General features: G+C 31.2%; 1 protein-coding gene across 1 annotated transcript; it reads left to right on the plus strand.

Moving 5' to 3' along the window:
* Positions 1-1,531: 1,531 nt before the first annotated feature.
* LOC132549745 (dnaJ homolog subfamily C member 8-like) lies at positions 1,532-6,745 on the plus strand. Its single transcript, XM_060213701.1, has 9 exons — positions 1,532-1,636; positions 2,835-2,936; positions 3,209-3,265; positions 4,045-4,111; positions 4,515-4,609; positions 5,000-5,071; positions 5,673-5,764; positions 6,170-6,245; positions 6,543-6,745. Exons 1-9 carry the CDS (start codon positions 1,532-1,534, stop codon positions 6,645-6,647), a joined length of 771 nt encoding a protein of 256 aa, XP_060069684.1. The 3' UTR covers positions 6,648-6,745.
* Positions 6,746-13,459: the final 6,714 nt, after the last annotated feature.

A 13,459-nucleotide genomic window follows, 5' to 3' on the forward strand; every position in this document is an offset into this window, starting at 1 on the left:
TTTGTGTTTGTTGCCAATATGCGTATCAGGCTAGGTGGAAGGTGACTTGTACTAAATTTTATAATCAAATGTATTCACCAGGGATATGTTTATATGTTTATTGTTAAGCTTTATCATTATTCATTCTGTATTGAGTAAGTTATTTCTAGATCCGTTGATTAGTCTGTCGTCGCATATACCTGGGAAAGGCATTAATGAAAGCTTAATTATCATTTTGACATTCTTAACGGCCCGTCAACACATAAAAGGTCATTAGGACCATCAACCGGTAAAACATACAGCGATCCAAAACGGAAATAACATCAAACAAACTAAAAGGTAAAAGACAAATGCTAAAAATCTTAAATGCTTATATTATCAAAAAAGATTAAAATGGTAAGTCATAGTCTATAATACAGACCAGCATTTTTTTCAGAAAACCTAGATTTTTTTTATCTCAACAATTTCAAAAAGGGTTTTTAGATATGTAATGTTACGATAAAAAATGTCTCGAGTAGACAGAAGGTCAATGTAGTCCAATTGTTTAACGGTGATGTAAGCTTAGAAATCGCTTTCCAATTCCATATATAATATTCGATTATATTCAAATTAAAATATTTTAAACGAAATGTAGTGGTAGCAGTAGTAGGATAGTAGAAACATTGATGTAAAGATAACGTCTAACGAGACCCTATGGTATTTAAACGTTCATAAATTATCTTCTTAACTTGACCGGAATATCAGTTTTTTAGTGCGTACTATCCATTTCCTTTGTTGAAATTCAGTCTCTTATCAGTCCCCTAATCAGCATTTCGGCTCAAAAGATTTACATCCTATAAAGTGTAGTGTTAAGTTTGTTACTACCACTCGAGATTCCAAACTGAGTGAACCGAGTTAATCGACAAAAAAGGACCAACATAACAACTGATATATGTCTCTGTCAATGAATGACATCAAATAATAAGATTTTAGTACGATATAGAAAAAATGGCAAAAATCATCTCATATTTCTGTGTAGTGGATAAATGTCCGGATCTGCTAGGCATGATGCCGACCTGAATATTATTTTTAAGGAAACTTTTTTTTATCAATCCACGGGTTAACTTCTTATATTAATTTATAAACCAATTAATTGGGAACAAAAATGAAAAATTATCAATATCCAGGATCAATTTTAACCTCATTTTATGCCTTTGTTTTACGTATTTCCAAATATCGAGCACACAAAATTATCCCTTTTTCTACAAAAATGTTTCAACTTAATTATATATAAGTGATTGAAAACTGCATAGCTAGTTTGCTTGCAATTAACACTTGCACTACTCAGCTTCATTAACAAAGGTCAAAATAGCTTCTTTGCTTATGTCAGGGACGTTTAATCCCTGTTAATATTAGGACAAAATGAAGAATTATTCAAAATGAAATTTTAATAAAGAAGATACAGTATATCACATGTTATTTAACGATACTAAGATGTTCATTTTTGGAATGTTGTAATCGAACGCACCGGGTTCGTTGGAACTCTTTCGTGCTGTAGTGAAAAGAAAAACAAATGGCTACAGAAAAAACGGAGGTTCTGCCTCAGGAGCAGAATAATCCTCCACCAACAGAGGGAGGTGAAAAGGGGGAGACGCTGTTCAACGAGTTCTATGCCGAGGTAAATATTTGTGAGGTTGTCGTTATTTACAAATGAATGTGTGGTGTGTAATCTTGACATGAAATGGGCACAAGTTCCTTGTAAATCCCAACAAACAACTGAACAAAAAGATGAAGTATCCGATGAGAAACAATGCAGTCCAACATTAGTTTAATTCTTTTTTTAACGTAACGAATTTGTGATTTAGATGACAAAATTATTTACATAACCATCATGTGTATACATCTACAAAATATATTCCACTATTTTATTGAGAAGAAAAAAGTAAAACAACGCTGATCATCATGCGGTGTTATAGGCTGTGTACACACCGTCAAACCGAAACTCATTAAATCGTTCACTTGTAAATCTAGCTTCAACGATCCATAGCCCTGAAACAATTATACAATTTCATATATGATGTTTGCAGAGGAGACCGGGTATTTAAGTAAGAGCTAGGTAAATAATTATTTGGCGTTGTACAAGTACTTTATCATAATTTGGTCTGGTCTTCATATTTTCCACCCAGCTTTGATCATTTAAGGACAGCTGTATCCTACAGGTGAATGCATGTGTTTTTGGGAGACTGTTATATCTGTTCATGTCAGCAAAAGGCCAAAAGTGAGGCAGTGCAAAGGCAGACACTAGGAAATACATTGTTGTACAAAAAGAAAACAAAAGATAAAAGCCTTTCAAGTCTTCCAAAGATTTCATTTAATTTCAAGCAATAATTTTTTTCTTTTACATATGCGTAAAAATTTATTGAAGTTGTTTACACAAAAAATATAAGAAAAATATTTGTTGTGGGTTAAGCTTAAAGTAAAATATTTTGCATTTTGCATTTAGCTACTGACCCAAAAATATACCCCCATCTGAAAAAGTTTTATGATGAATTCAGTTCATCATTGCCAGAATCTTCGGTCTTTCACTCATATTAGTGCTTGCTACTTACTCAGTGCTTTTCTGACTTCTAAAGCAAATGAAAGACTTTGATTTGTGAGTTGGGCCAAATAGAATGCAGGTTTTACAATGCTGTGCCCCCTCTCCAATGAAACAAAATATTCTCTTTACCTACTGCCAAGTTTTCCAAGGATGGGTCAATGCCAACCAGAATGCTTAAGGGATGGCCTTATCTGTCTTTATATCATAAAAACATAACCAATTGTTTGTTATATCTGAGTGTATATGTACTTATGCATCCAAATAATTTTCATTTTAGGTGAAAGCTATAGAACATCGGGATTCTGTTTTGACACCAAAACAACAAATTGACAAATTAAATCGACCAGGTGCTACCTATTTTAATCTGAATCCTTTTGAGGTAGGTATTGCCATTTGATGCTATCAAACAAATGACTGAAGTCAGTTAAATTTTTCTTTCTGCATTTGTAGTATCTCTAGCTGTATGTAATGAATAAGATAAATGTATACTAATATACCACTAGGCCATTTGTGTAGAAACAGGGTCATAGGTGATTAGAGATCATGTGTTTTGGAAATTTAATATTTGCCAAAAAAAAGTTAATACAACATATTAGGCAATTTTTTCTGTGAAGAGAATTTTTAAACTTATATTTTTTTGTTTTTCATAAGGTGCTTCAAATTGATCCTGATACACCATTTGCAGAAATAAAGAAGAGGTACAGACAGGTTGGTAGTGATTTTATACCCTATGACATATATAACATGCTGTAGACCCAGATTTATTAACTTGGTAAAATCTGTGATAGGAAGGTCGGATGGCATAGTGATAACACACTCTCCTTTAACCTAGCTGTCTGGGGTTCAATTCCCAGAACGGATGAGAAAAGGTAAGGGAGTTACCTGTTCAACTACATGGGTTTTTTCCTGGGTATTCTGGTTTCCTCTGAATGTAAGACCCCTTGTGTGTAAAGTTACATTCGAGCCAACAAGAGTAATTAATAGAAGCTTGACAACTTGTTTTGCAATTGTTATAAAATAAATGTTTATATTTTAGTGGTAGTATTTGCCATTAAGGATCATTCATGATAGATGAATAAACTCATTTGTCAGGATACCAAATAGTGTATTGTTCAGATATATCAGTACAATTTATAGGTTTTGTATATAACCAAGCTTTCACTGACAGAAGGTCGCAACGGCTTAGTAGGTTAGAAAAGTGTCCTATGTAAACTCTGTGCTGACATGGTTGCATCCCTGGACAAGATACTATACTCTAATTGCTCTGGATGGCCACAGGTTTCCTGTTTCCTATAGACAAATACTTGTGTCTACAATAAGTATGGAGTTTACTGCTTATTGTATTTTAGCTTGAATTAAATTGACAGAGCAGGAAATCTGGTTTACTATTATATTGTGTTGTCAAACGCATTCTCACATAGGAAAGTTTTTTGTTTTTAGTAATTAACCTAGTAGCTTTATGATGAAGGAAACATATTTCATTTCAGATGTCAATTTTAGTCCATCCAGATAAGAATTTAGATAACAGAGAAAGGGCACAAAAGGCTTTTGAAGGTAAGGTAGAGATGTACTCTATGCTCTTTACAGGATTAATTAAAAGATATTAATTAAAAGATTAATTAAAAGATAAATTTTATTTAATTCCAATTACAGTATAGTTTGTTCTGATTTCCCTGTATTTATGTAGGTTATTTACATCAGACATTTTCATTTGTCTTAACCATTATAAAATCAACTTGAATAAATTAAGATACCAACTGTCATTTGTATTTTTGTTTCTTTGTGTTTTTTTATTTACTAACTTGTAATTATAGAGAATAAAAGGAAATGCCTATTAAAGATTGTGTCTAAAGATTTTAACAGTGAAATTCTCTTCCGCAATCAAAGAATTTCAAGGACTTTTTCTTGTAGACCCAAGCAAGGAGCAATACATTATTTCAAATTTATTGTGTTTCAGCTGTAAATAAATCATATAAAACATTAGAAAATGAAGAAGGATATCGGCGGTGTAGAGAAATCATTGATGAAGCCAGAATCCGAGTGAATGATATGGTAAGTGGTCCATAGAATTTGCAATGAGGTATTGAATCACTACAACCCATGATATGCATAATCCATTAGTAATTGTGGGTTTTAATACCTGGAGACTGAAAAAACTTTCCATTCATAGGGGATTGATTAACTTTTACTTTACAATTTACTGTTCAAACTGACATTTAGAATATTCTTTTTCACTTGTCAAGAAGAAGATAGGGTGAATAAATGACAATGTAATGATCAGATTTGGGGAGAGGTGTTTGTATACAGGTTAAACTGTTTTTATTTTGTCATACTAACAAATTTCCTATCATTATTACTTTAGATTTCATTTGATTGTAAATGTCAGGAAAAGAGTAATTCTTAAGTATCTTGATAGTGAAATAATTTGTTCATTTGAAATAGATCAAACAGAAAAAGAAACAGAATAAAAAGGAGGGAAAGCCCCCTTATGTACCTGAAGATGATGAGGACAAGGTAAGTATTGTATATAGTGTAACTAGCTAGTGTGATCTATAGCTGCCAATGTATCATAATCTTATTTACAACTATGGATCAACACACAATTATTCCACTGAATAGCTTATCTTCAGTTGGTAATAACTGAACAATGTTCAGTGCTGCTATAACATGAAACAGATATATTATGTATACTGTAAAAATGTTTGTGGTTTATGTTGTTGCTATGGAAACATGAAAATAACCACAAGAAATGAAAATAATAAGATTCCTTTTTGTTTTAATTGGGTATCCACAAAAACATGGATTATATGATGATAAAAATGAAATGCTTCAAACTATGAAAAAATATTATCTCTAATTATTTCAGACGTAACAGCATCTGATAAAAAATAGTTTTCTGTACTGACAGTCAGTAATACATGGCAAAGTTATACACAATTTATTGAGGATGATATCACATCACCCCCAAGTTCCTGATGATCAGCTACCATATCATATAGTTAATAGTTACTGACATTCTGAGTTAAATTATTCTTGATAATCATCATCAGCAATAGCAAATCTCCACTGTGCATGTTTCCTGTGAATAATTATAACACATTGATCATGTCTGCAGTACAAGCACGCTGTCCATGTTCAGACCTGTAAACTGTTTGCTGACCTTGAAAGGATGAGGCAGGAACGAGAAACCAAAGATATGCATGAACGGTCAGTAACATCACTTAACCATTCATAACTTTCCCACAGAAAATAATCTTTTATCTATATATTTCAACAAAAATGTCTCCTTCATCTTAAAGATGATGAAATATCTTGGTATTTGTATAAATGTATTTAACAGGAAAGTTAAATTTTATTGATGAAAACAATCTGTATGTAATATTAATAAATGTGAAGGAAATGTTACCTCTGAAAGTAGTTGACTGAAAATGTTCATAAATTTGTAAATTTTTTAAGAATATAAGTTGAATTGTTATAAGTTTTATTTGAGATGTTTTATGAAAAGGGTTTTTTTTGTAAGAATAATCAATAATTAGGAATTCTGTGTTCTTCACTGTCAGAAATTTACATCTGTTACATAAGGATTTATTGTGCAATGATTTATACCAACAGAAAAAGGAAAGCAGAGGATGAGGCTGCTGCTGAAGAAAAGAAAAAAATGGATGCTGTCTGGAACAAAAATTTTGAGGTGAAATAAATATCATTATCTTTTTTTTAATGTGATTACAGATAAAAGGAATGTAGAATCAATTCAATATTTTAAACTTTTCTATACAAATCCTCAAAAAATGAACTTTAGGTATTCAAGACATTGGAGGTGCTTGGATCACAAGTAATCAAATCAAATCAAAATGAAAAAAGTCTTATTAAAATTTTAAGTTATTGTTTTACCCATTTTGCTTTTATTATAAGATATCTGGTGTTAGGAAAGGTTCTGCAATTTGAGCTTGAATTTTAAAGGTCTGAATTGGATTTTGTGTTCCAGGAGAGTCGGACAGAAAGGGTGGATAGTTGGAGGTCATGGAAAAGTGGTGGCAAAAAAGCAAAGGGCGTGTTTAGACCTCCAAAGCACAGAGCTGAGAAAAGATAACTAAATGATTCCTCTACACCTTCACAAAAACATCACCAGTTGTTTTGATATTAAAGTGTCTATGGGGTGTATTCCTGTCAGTCTCAAACAGAATGGTTGTCATAGAATAATTCATACTTTAATAAAACACAGTAAACTTGGGAGTTTGGCTCAGCAGGGACTTAAAAGAAAGTATGAGTTTGACTTAACAATCACACTTCCTTTAAAATCCCTCTAATTTTACCATCTAAGCTCTACAGTTGACTTTGATAGGATTTTTTTGCCTGTTACCTGAACAACAGGGCAAAATTTTAGATAAGGCAAAGCCAGGGTCACTTACTTCCATGTAAAGGTGCTTTAAATTAGAATCAAGCATAGCATGTTTAAAGTGTGACTGTAAATTTTTGTTGTTAAATTTGATAGGTATGAATTTGAGTAATATTTAATGTAAGCTTATATATTGTAAAACGTTTCATTTTTCACTGATGGTCAATGTTCACTCTCAGTTACTGTAAAACCATTAATTTTGGTGAAAGCTTTATTTTTGTTGATTATATGGGTACTCTTAAACCTTGAATTTATATATCCACAAACTGTAGAAATAAGCATCATTAGGTTTAGTGAGCTATATTTAACTACCAAACCAAGTGCCCATGAAATAGTAAGTAGTAATTGAGCTTACCATTTACTTTCCAGTTTGTCTGTATATTTAGGCATCTCTCTAAACTTATCTCTGGTATAAGAGATCACTGTATGTCAAAGCACTAAGCATGGATGTTGTTGGTTGGGTACAGGTTTTTGTCTCTGTAGCTCATCTTATCACTAAGCATTGGCTCACTGAGGAATTTCAGTGTTCTGGTGACATGTCCAAGCGGAATACATTTGTTAATGTCTCTACTGGTGAAAATTTGAATGGTTCATGAGAAGTAATAGAAGTGTAACAGGGTAACCCTAGTGGACTGAAGTAATTTAATCTATTAACTCCACAATTCACAATTCTGGTACATAAAACTTACTTTCCTTATTTTTGGATCATGTATGAAATATTAAGTCCGATATTCTCAATTAACACCTTTTCAAGATACGAAAACCCTTAATTGGAATAATGAATCATTTAAAAATGAACACAGCAATGTTTCTCCTGATTTCCTTAAATATCTTTATCATTAGCATGGAGCATTTTTGTTTCTAGTCACAATCTCAGAAATTTTTCTCTAAATGCAACTTTTGTTCAAACGTTTACCTACATCGACCCAACAAGTTTTAAAGGGTTTCGCTAGACTTCTAAAAATCTGTCGAATGTTTGGTTTACAGTCTTAAGAATTGACAATTTGTGAATCTGAATGTCTATAGATGAACAGTATCTGGATAAGTATTCTGTGTTCGTCAGTTGTAACAAGTTAGCACCAGTAGAGTATGTGTCTGTAAATATGATTGTGGTAACTGTAATAGTTTACATGTTACCAAGGTAACAGTTATACATGTTACAGTGGTAATTCAGTTCCAGATCTGTTGTAATATTGTAAAGTAACATTTTTTATTGACACATTTGTTTATTGAAATAGTTATTAAAATGTCTTGTCATGTTGGGAGGATAAGGTTTCTGTTAGAACTATTTTGTATGTTCATATTTTTAAGAAATATTCCAATCTGTCACTTATTGATATAAATACTTGGTCAAGGTCAGAATTCAAACTGGTCAAGCATAATGACATTTGATTAACATATAAACCTTTGATATTTGCCCTCATGTATATAATGCAGTGCAATACATTAGTCTTGTTTGCTGTATATACGTTACAAACCTATGCCCCCATGTTTGATAATAGATCAGAGATTAGTCCAAGCAGTTGCCAACCTAGCTTTAAATATTCAACCATTTTACTTGCAATGTCAAAGAAGAAAAAACAGAAGGTATCTGATATTATGAAGGGTATTAAGTATTTGCCTTTTTTATGAAAATAATTTTGATTAAAAAATATTCCCGAGTGAATTTTCTAGGCCCATGTACACCTTACTGTAAATCACTTTTTTTTTTTTAACGAGTATCTAATTTCATGAAAGATTTGTGACTGTCTTATTTGTGAGTACATAATTTCGTGGGTACCACACCTCAAAAGTCATTGACTTTAGGACAACATCAGAAAAAAAAGTATTTTTGTGAAGGTTTTGAATTCATGAATTATGCTACTCGTGAATAAATGCGGAATATAATTCCTCGCGAAAAATAAGTGATTTACTGTACTTTGTGTTTTATGAATTGTGGTAGACATGGATCTGAAAGTTATCATGTTTGATGGATATCATAACTTGTGTCATTAACATTGAGATTTAGCATAGTTTTTGTATTTACTAACCTCTATCATCAACAATAGTTAAATTTGTGTAAACATGATTCCATTATTGTTTAAAAATGAATATACTTGAAGTGCTAATTTTGATTTTAGGAACAAACTTTTACAAATTCAATTTGTGGTATTATTTTTTTCAAAGTTCATGAAAGTTTTTTTTATTGATATATTTTCATTTTATGTAGATATTGTCTTTGAAAAAGATGTTTAAACTCCTATTCACTGTATACATTTTCATGTTAAAAAATTGTTTGAAATCATTTTGATTAAATCTTAAACACAATAATCTGATTATTCTATTGTGAGAGTCTGCAAAAAATGGTATCTTTCATTAAATTCGTAAATTCCTCCTTTAAAACATCTTGTCACCCCAAAAACAATTTGGAAAAGATAAATTATTTCACTGCCATTTACCTACAGTATTCTAAGCAAGATCAACTGCATTTTGTGTCAGTTTATGTGATCCATTTTTTACTGACATGAGAAATTCCTTTTTGATAAGAATTAAGTTAAAATAGAAGATGATATGAAATCAGATATTGAAATTTTTGTTTTAAAAAATATGAACACGTTTACGTTTTATTCTTACTGAAGGTCAGTTTCATATGACAGGTGTTAAATTGTTTGATTTGAGTTGTGAATAATTATCAAGACCAGCATATATATCAGCACTCAGGATATTCAATTTGTTTGATTTTTTTTTGTTTTTGTTTTTTTTTTCTTTTTTAATTATTCCTCCAAATTAATTTGCTAAGTAAGCAATGAATACAGACCACAGAAAATAATCAGGGAGCATTTTTTCTATGAAATAGATAAATATTTCACAAATACAAAGACTATTTTTGAAAATGCTGTACCTGGTATAATCTTTGTTATATAATAATGTTAAAACAGTATCTTTCTGTTGTTTCAATACATGTAGGTCTTTGTCCTATAGTGTTATTTTTGTATGGTGAACAGTGTGATGAATTTGATTTGTAAATTTTGTGATGTGTTACAGAGAAATAAGTCTGGTACTTCTATATACTATGGACCTTTTGAAGCTGAAACAAGCACCATGGTAGTAGAACAAATGTTCATACACTAATTTTAAAAGTTTAGGATGCACTGAAATAAAGTACGTCAAGACAGAGTTTTCAGAATGCAAAACAGTTCTTAAGTGGATGCAGCGGTGAGTTGAAAATGTGTAATGGTGATGTGGTGCATCAAGAAACAATTGCTAAGGAGAACAATCAGATCTATTTTGTGTTAATGTCACTCAAAAATGTGTGCTAGTCATTAAAATGTGTTCTAGATTGACAAAAGTAATACATTTTTGAGAAATTAGGATAAAGAACAAACCTATCGTTATCTAGTCTTTTTTTTCTGACATTCTAATTCTTCGAACGTCTGGAGTTTGTCTACTCCAGACCTATACAAGAAATTGAAAATAATGTCAAAATAATTTGGACTACTAACTATCCATAAACAAATATATAGCAGGTAATTTTCTCAGGTGAAAATTTTCATGATTTTCTAATGAAACAAAATATTTAAATAAATGAACATTTTGCAATCTGGATGTAAAAGAACAACTATCATACATGTGTCCCATTATTTGATGGATTAAATTTTCACGGTCACAGTAATGTAAAATCGTGAACATGCCCGTGAAAATAAGTTGCTATACAGTGGATGTTAAAAGGGAAAGTTTAAGGATTGCAACGAAACATGAAATATACCTCCATCTTCAGACATAGATTGAAACTGTTTATATAACATAAATACATTTAATGTTTTCAATAAAACATGTCAATAAACATTTTTCATATTCATATTGTTCATTCCTCAAAGATAAATCACATCTTGTCTGAAGATTTTATTTTCTTTCTTACCAATAATGCAACGTTTTTAAGATTGTTATCAGGAAAATTGTCATAATTGGTCATTGAATATGTCAATGGATTTCATGTGCAGACCTGATATTACTACCATGTTTATGCTACAGTAAGACCGGGGGATGGGTGGGGCCAACACCTTATCTTTTGACTCCATTAGGGAGGCTTAGCACAAAGCCATGATGTCATTTAGGGCATTTTTAATAAAACTGCACCAGGTGTGAGTGGGTTTATTAGCAAGCATGGGATGATTCAGATGCTATGTTGATTATTTGTTTAAAGCCGACTTTATTTATAGTCTCAGTATGATGACATCCTAACCAGGTCTTTAGGAGTGCATTTTTTAAAAATTTTATTTCTTGAATCTGTAAACTTATTTTCAATGTAAGAACCAAAATTCTAGTCTCTAGTTAAAATGATTGCTTGTGAACATTCTGGTCAATTTGACTTGCTTCCTTGTACAAATTCTGATCTCTGGTTGAAAGGATTGCTTGTAAACATACTGATATTTTCTGGATTCCTGTTAACAAGATTGTGTGTAAAATTTCTGATGTTTAGTTGACAGGATTGCTTGTATAACTATGGAGTCTGGATGACAGGATTGAATGTAAAATTTCTGGTCTCTAGTTAAAAATGATTGCACAGAGAATTTGTGTGAGTGGTTGGCAAGATTGCCTCTTAAAATATTGATGTTTGTTTCACAAGATTATATTTACAGTTTCTGAACTTTAGTAGATTTCCTGTGAAAATTTTGGTGTTATGTTGGCTGGATTGCACGTAAACTTCTGGTCTCTAGAATCCAGGGAAGTGAAGCTATATCTGTTTTCAGTAGATTTTCAGTACTGTTCAAGCTTTATTGAGTTTTGTTCCTCTAGAAATTCACTTGATGAATTCACAAGTGTGTAAAGGACTTTGTAGAAATAAGTATCGTATTAAGGTGGTTGGCTGTACTGATAATGAATATGCTATTGAAAATATTTGATTCCTACATATCTATTTTGGAAAAATTAACATTTTTCAATTGTTGATTTTTTTTTTTTTTTTTTTTTTTTTTTTTTTTGGCAAAAAAATTGAGTCTGCTCTGACATTTTACTACATTTTCAAACTAAAATGAATTTTTGCGTAAATATGTGTAAACATTGTACTATATTATTGTACCAGTTTTTATGTATGACAGCATTTGTTTATACTGATTATTAATGTATTGTAATTTGCAGAGATTTATAAAAGAGATTCAGCAAATTCATCAGTATCATTTTTATCATTGAAAATCTTATGTACCGGTAACATTATTACATGTTTAATGTAAATATTTACATCATGCAAACATTATTTGTTGTTTTATTTTTTTTGTCATCATACCCGGTATATCACATCACATTCAGCTCATTTCATCAAAGATGATTAAATAAATTAATTTGTCACAGGTTTTGAATTGTGAATTTATTATTGACAAAGAAAAAAAAAAGAAAATGTTTTGAAAAAAATGTAATGATATATTGTGTGGATGATTAAATGTAGAGAAGATTCAAATGTGATATTAAAACATTTGTATGTTAGGAAAAAAAAGCTTGTTTTTGTCTGTTCTGAGGATTCCTTGTATAAGTGACCTTGAACTGTTTCCGAGGTCATGGGTCAAAGTTGATAAATACTCAAACAACATTATATGAAAATATACAATTTAGAGCATTAATGCTTTGATATGTAGACCAGCAATGAAATATTGTCTAATATATATCTTACTGTTTAGGTCAATGGTCAATTTCCAGCCAAGGCTCTGTTCAAGGATTAACTCTAATTGATTATAAGTTTTAAAACTTTTCTTCAGCTCTAGGAGACCTGAGGGTCATGATGTATTTGGCAAGTAGGCTCCTGAAATGGAGTAGTAGAGATATCTGGTGATAACTGAATGATCTTTTCCTATTGTCAATTAATTTACTCGTATACATATACGTTGACAATCTACAAGTTAAAGTGCTTTGCTACTATGGTATGTGGTATGCTATAGAATGCAGCAGCACAATTTGCTTACCCCGATATGGTGTGGCAGTGTTGGCTCTCCATCCATCCATGGCAGGCCAGCATTAACCTTTTTCCTCTATACAACTTCTATTTGATAAAAGACCAAGATCAAATTTTGGTTTATTTAGATGTATTGAAATATCTTAAACACCATATATTGACCTGTTGCATACAAGGATAAACGGCTATCAAGTTTATTTAGATAAATGACTTTGAATCACTTTCAAGGTCACCTGGTGTTGAAGGTGTGTAGATTTTCTGAAACCAAAATGCTTTGAATTGTAATAATGAGCCAATTGTACGCATGGATGATGAGTTGTTTAAATTTAATTGGTCAATTTAATGAAGTCATCAAAAAAAATATCAATAACCAAAAAGACTCACGTTTTTTGCCAGTAGCATTGTGAGACGAAGGACTCTTAATATTGGAAAATGAATAACCTTGACATAGCACAGTAAAAGTTGGCATTAAAATCCTTGAGTAACTCCTAAATAATTAAATACTATCTATACATCATATATGTGTAGTTGGTAATGTTTAGGGGAGTTTGGTTTGATTTCATTATCTATAACAACATCACAA

This window comes from Ylistrum balloti, unplaced genomic scaffold (genome assembly GCF_031769215.1).
Source record: "Ylistrum balloti isolate Yb309-2 unplaced genomic scaffold, AGI_CSIRO_Ybal_v1 Utg370076, whole genome shotgun sequence".
Classification (NCBI taxonomy): domain Eukaryota; kingdom Metazoa; phylum Mollusca; class Bivalvia; order Pectinida; family Pectinidae; genus Ylistrum; species Ylistrum balloti.

Excerpts from the sequence above, each read along its gene's own strand:
- LOC132549745 (XM_060213701.1), top strand. The coding sequence starts at position 1,532 with ATGGCTACAGAAAAAACGGAGGTTCTGCCTCAGGAGCAGAATAATCCT. Across the intron at positions 1,637-2,834 it reads TCAACGAGTTCTATGCCGAG|GTGAAAGCTATAGAACATCG; the intron begins GTAAATATTTGT and ends TTTTCATTTTAG. Across the intron at positions 3,266-4,044 it reads TAAAGAAGAGGTACAGACAG|ATGTCAATTTTAGTCCATCC; the intron begins GTTGGTAGTGAT and ends ATTTCATTTCAG.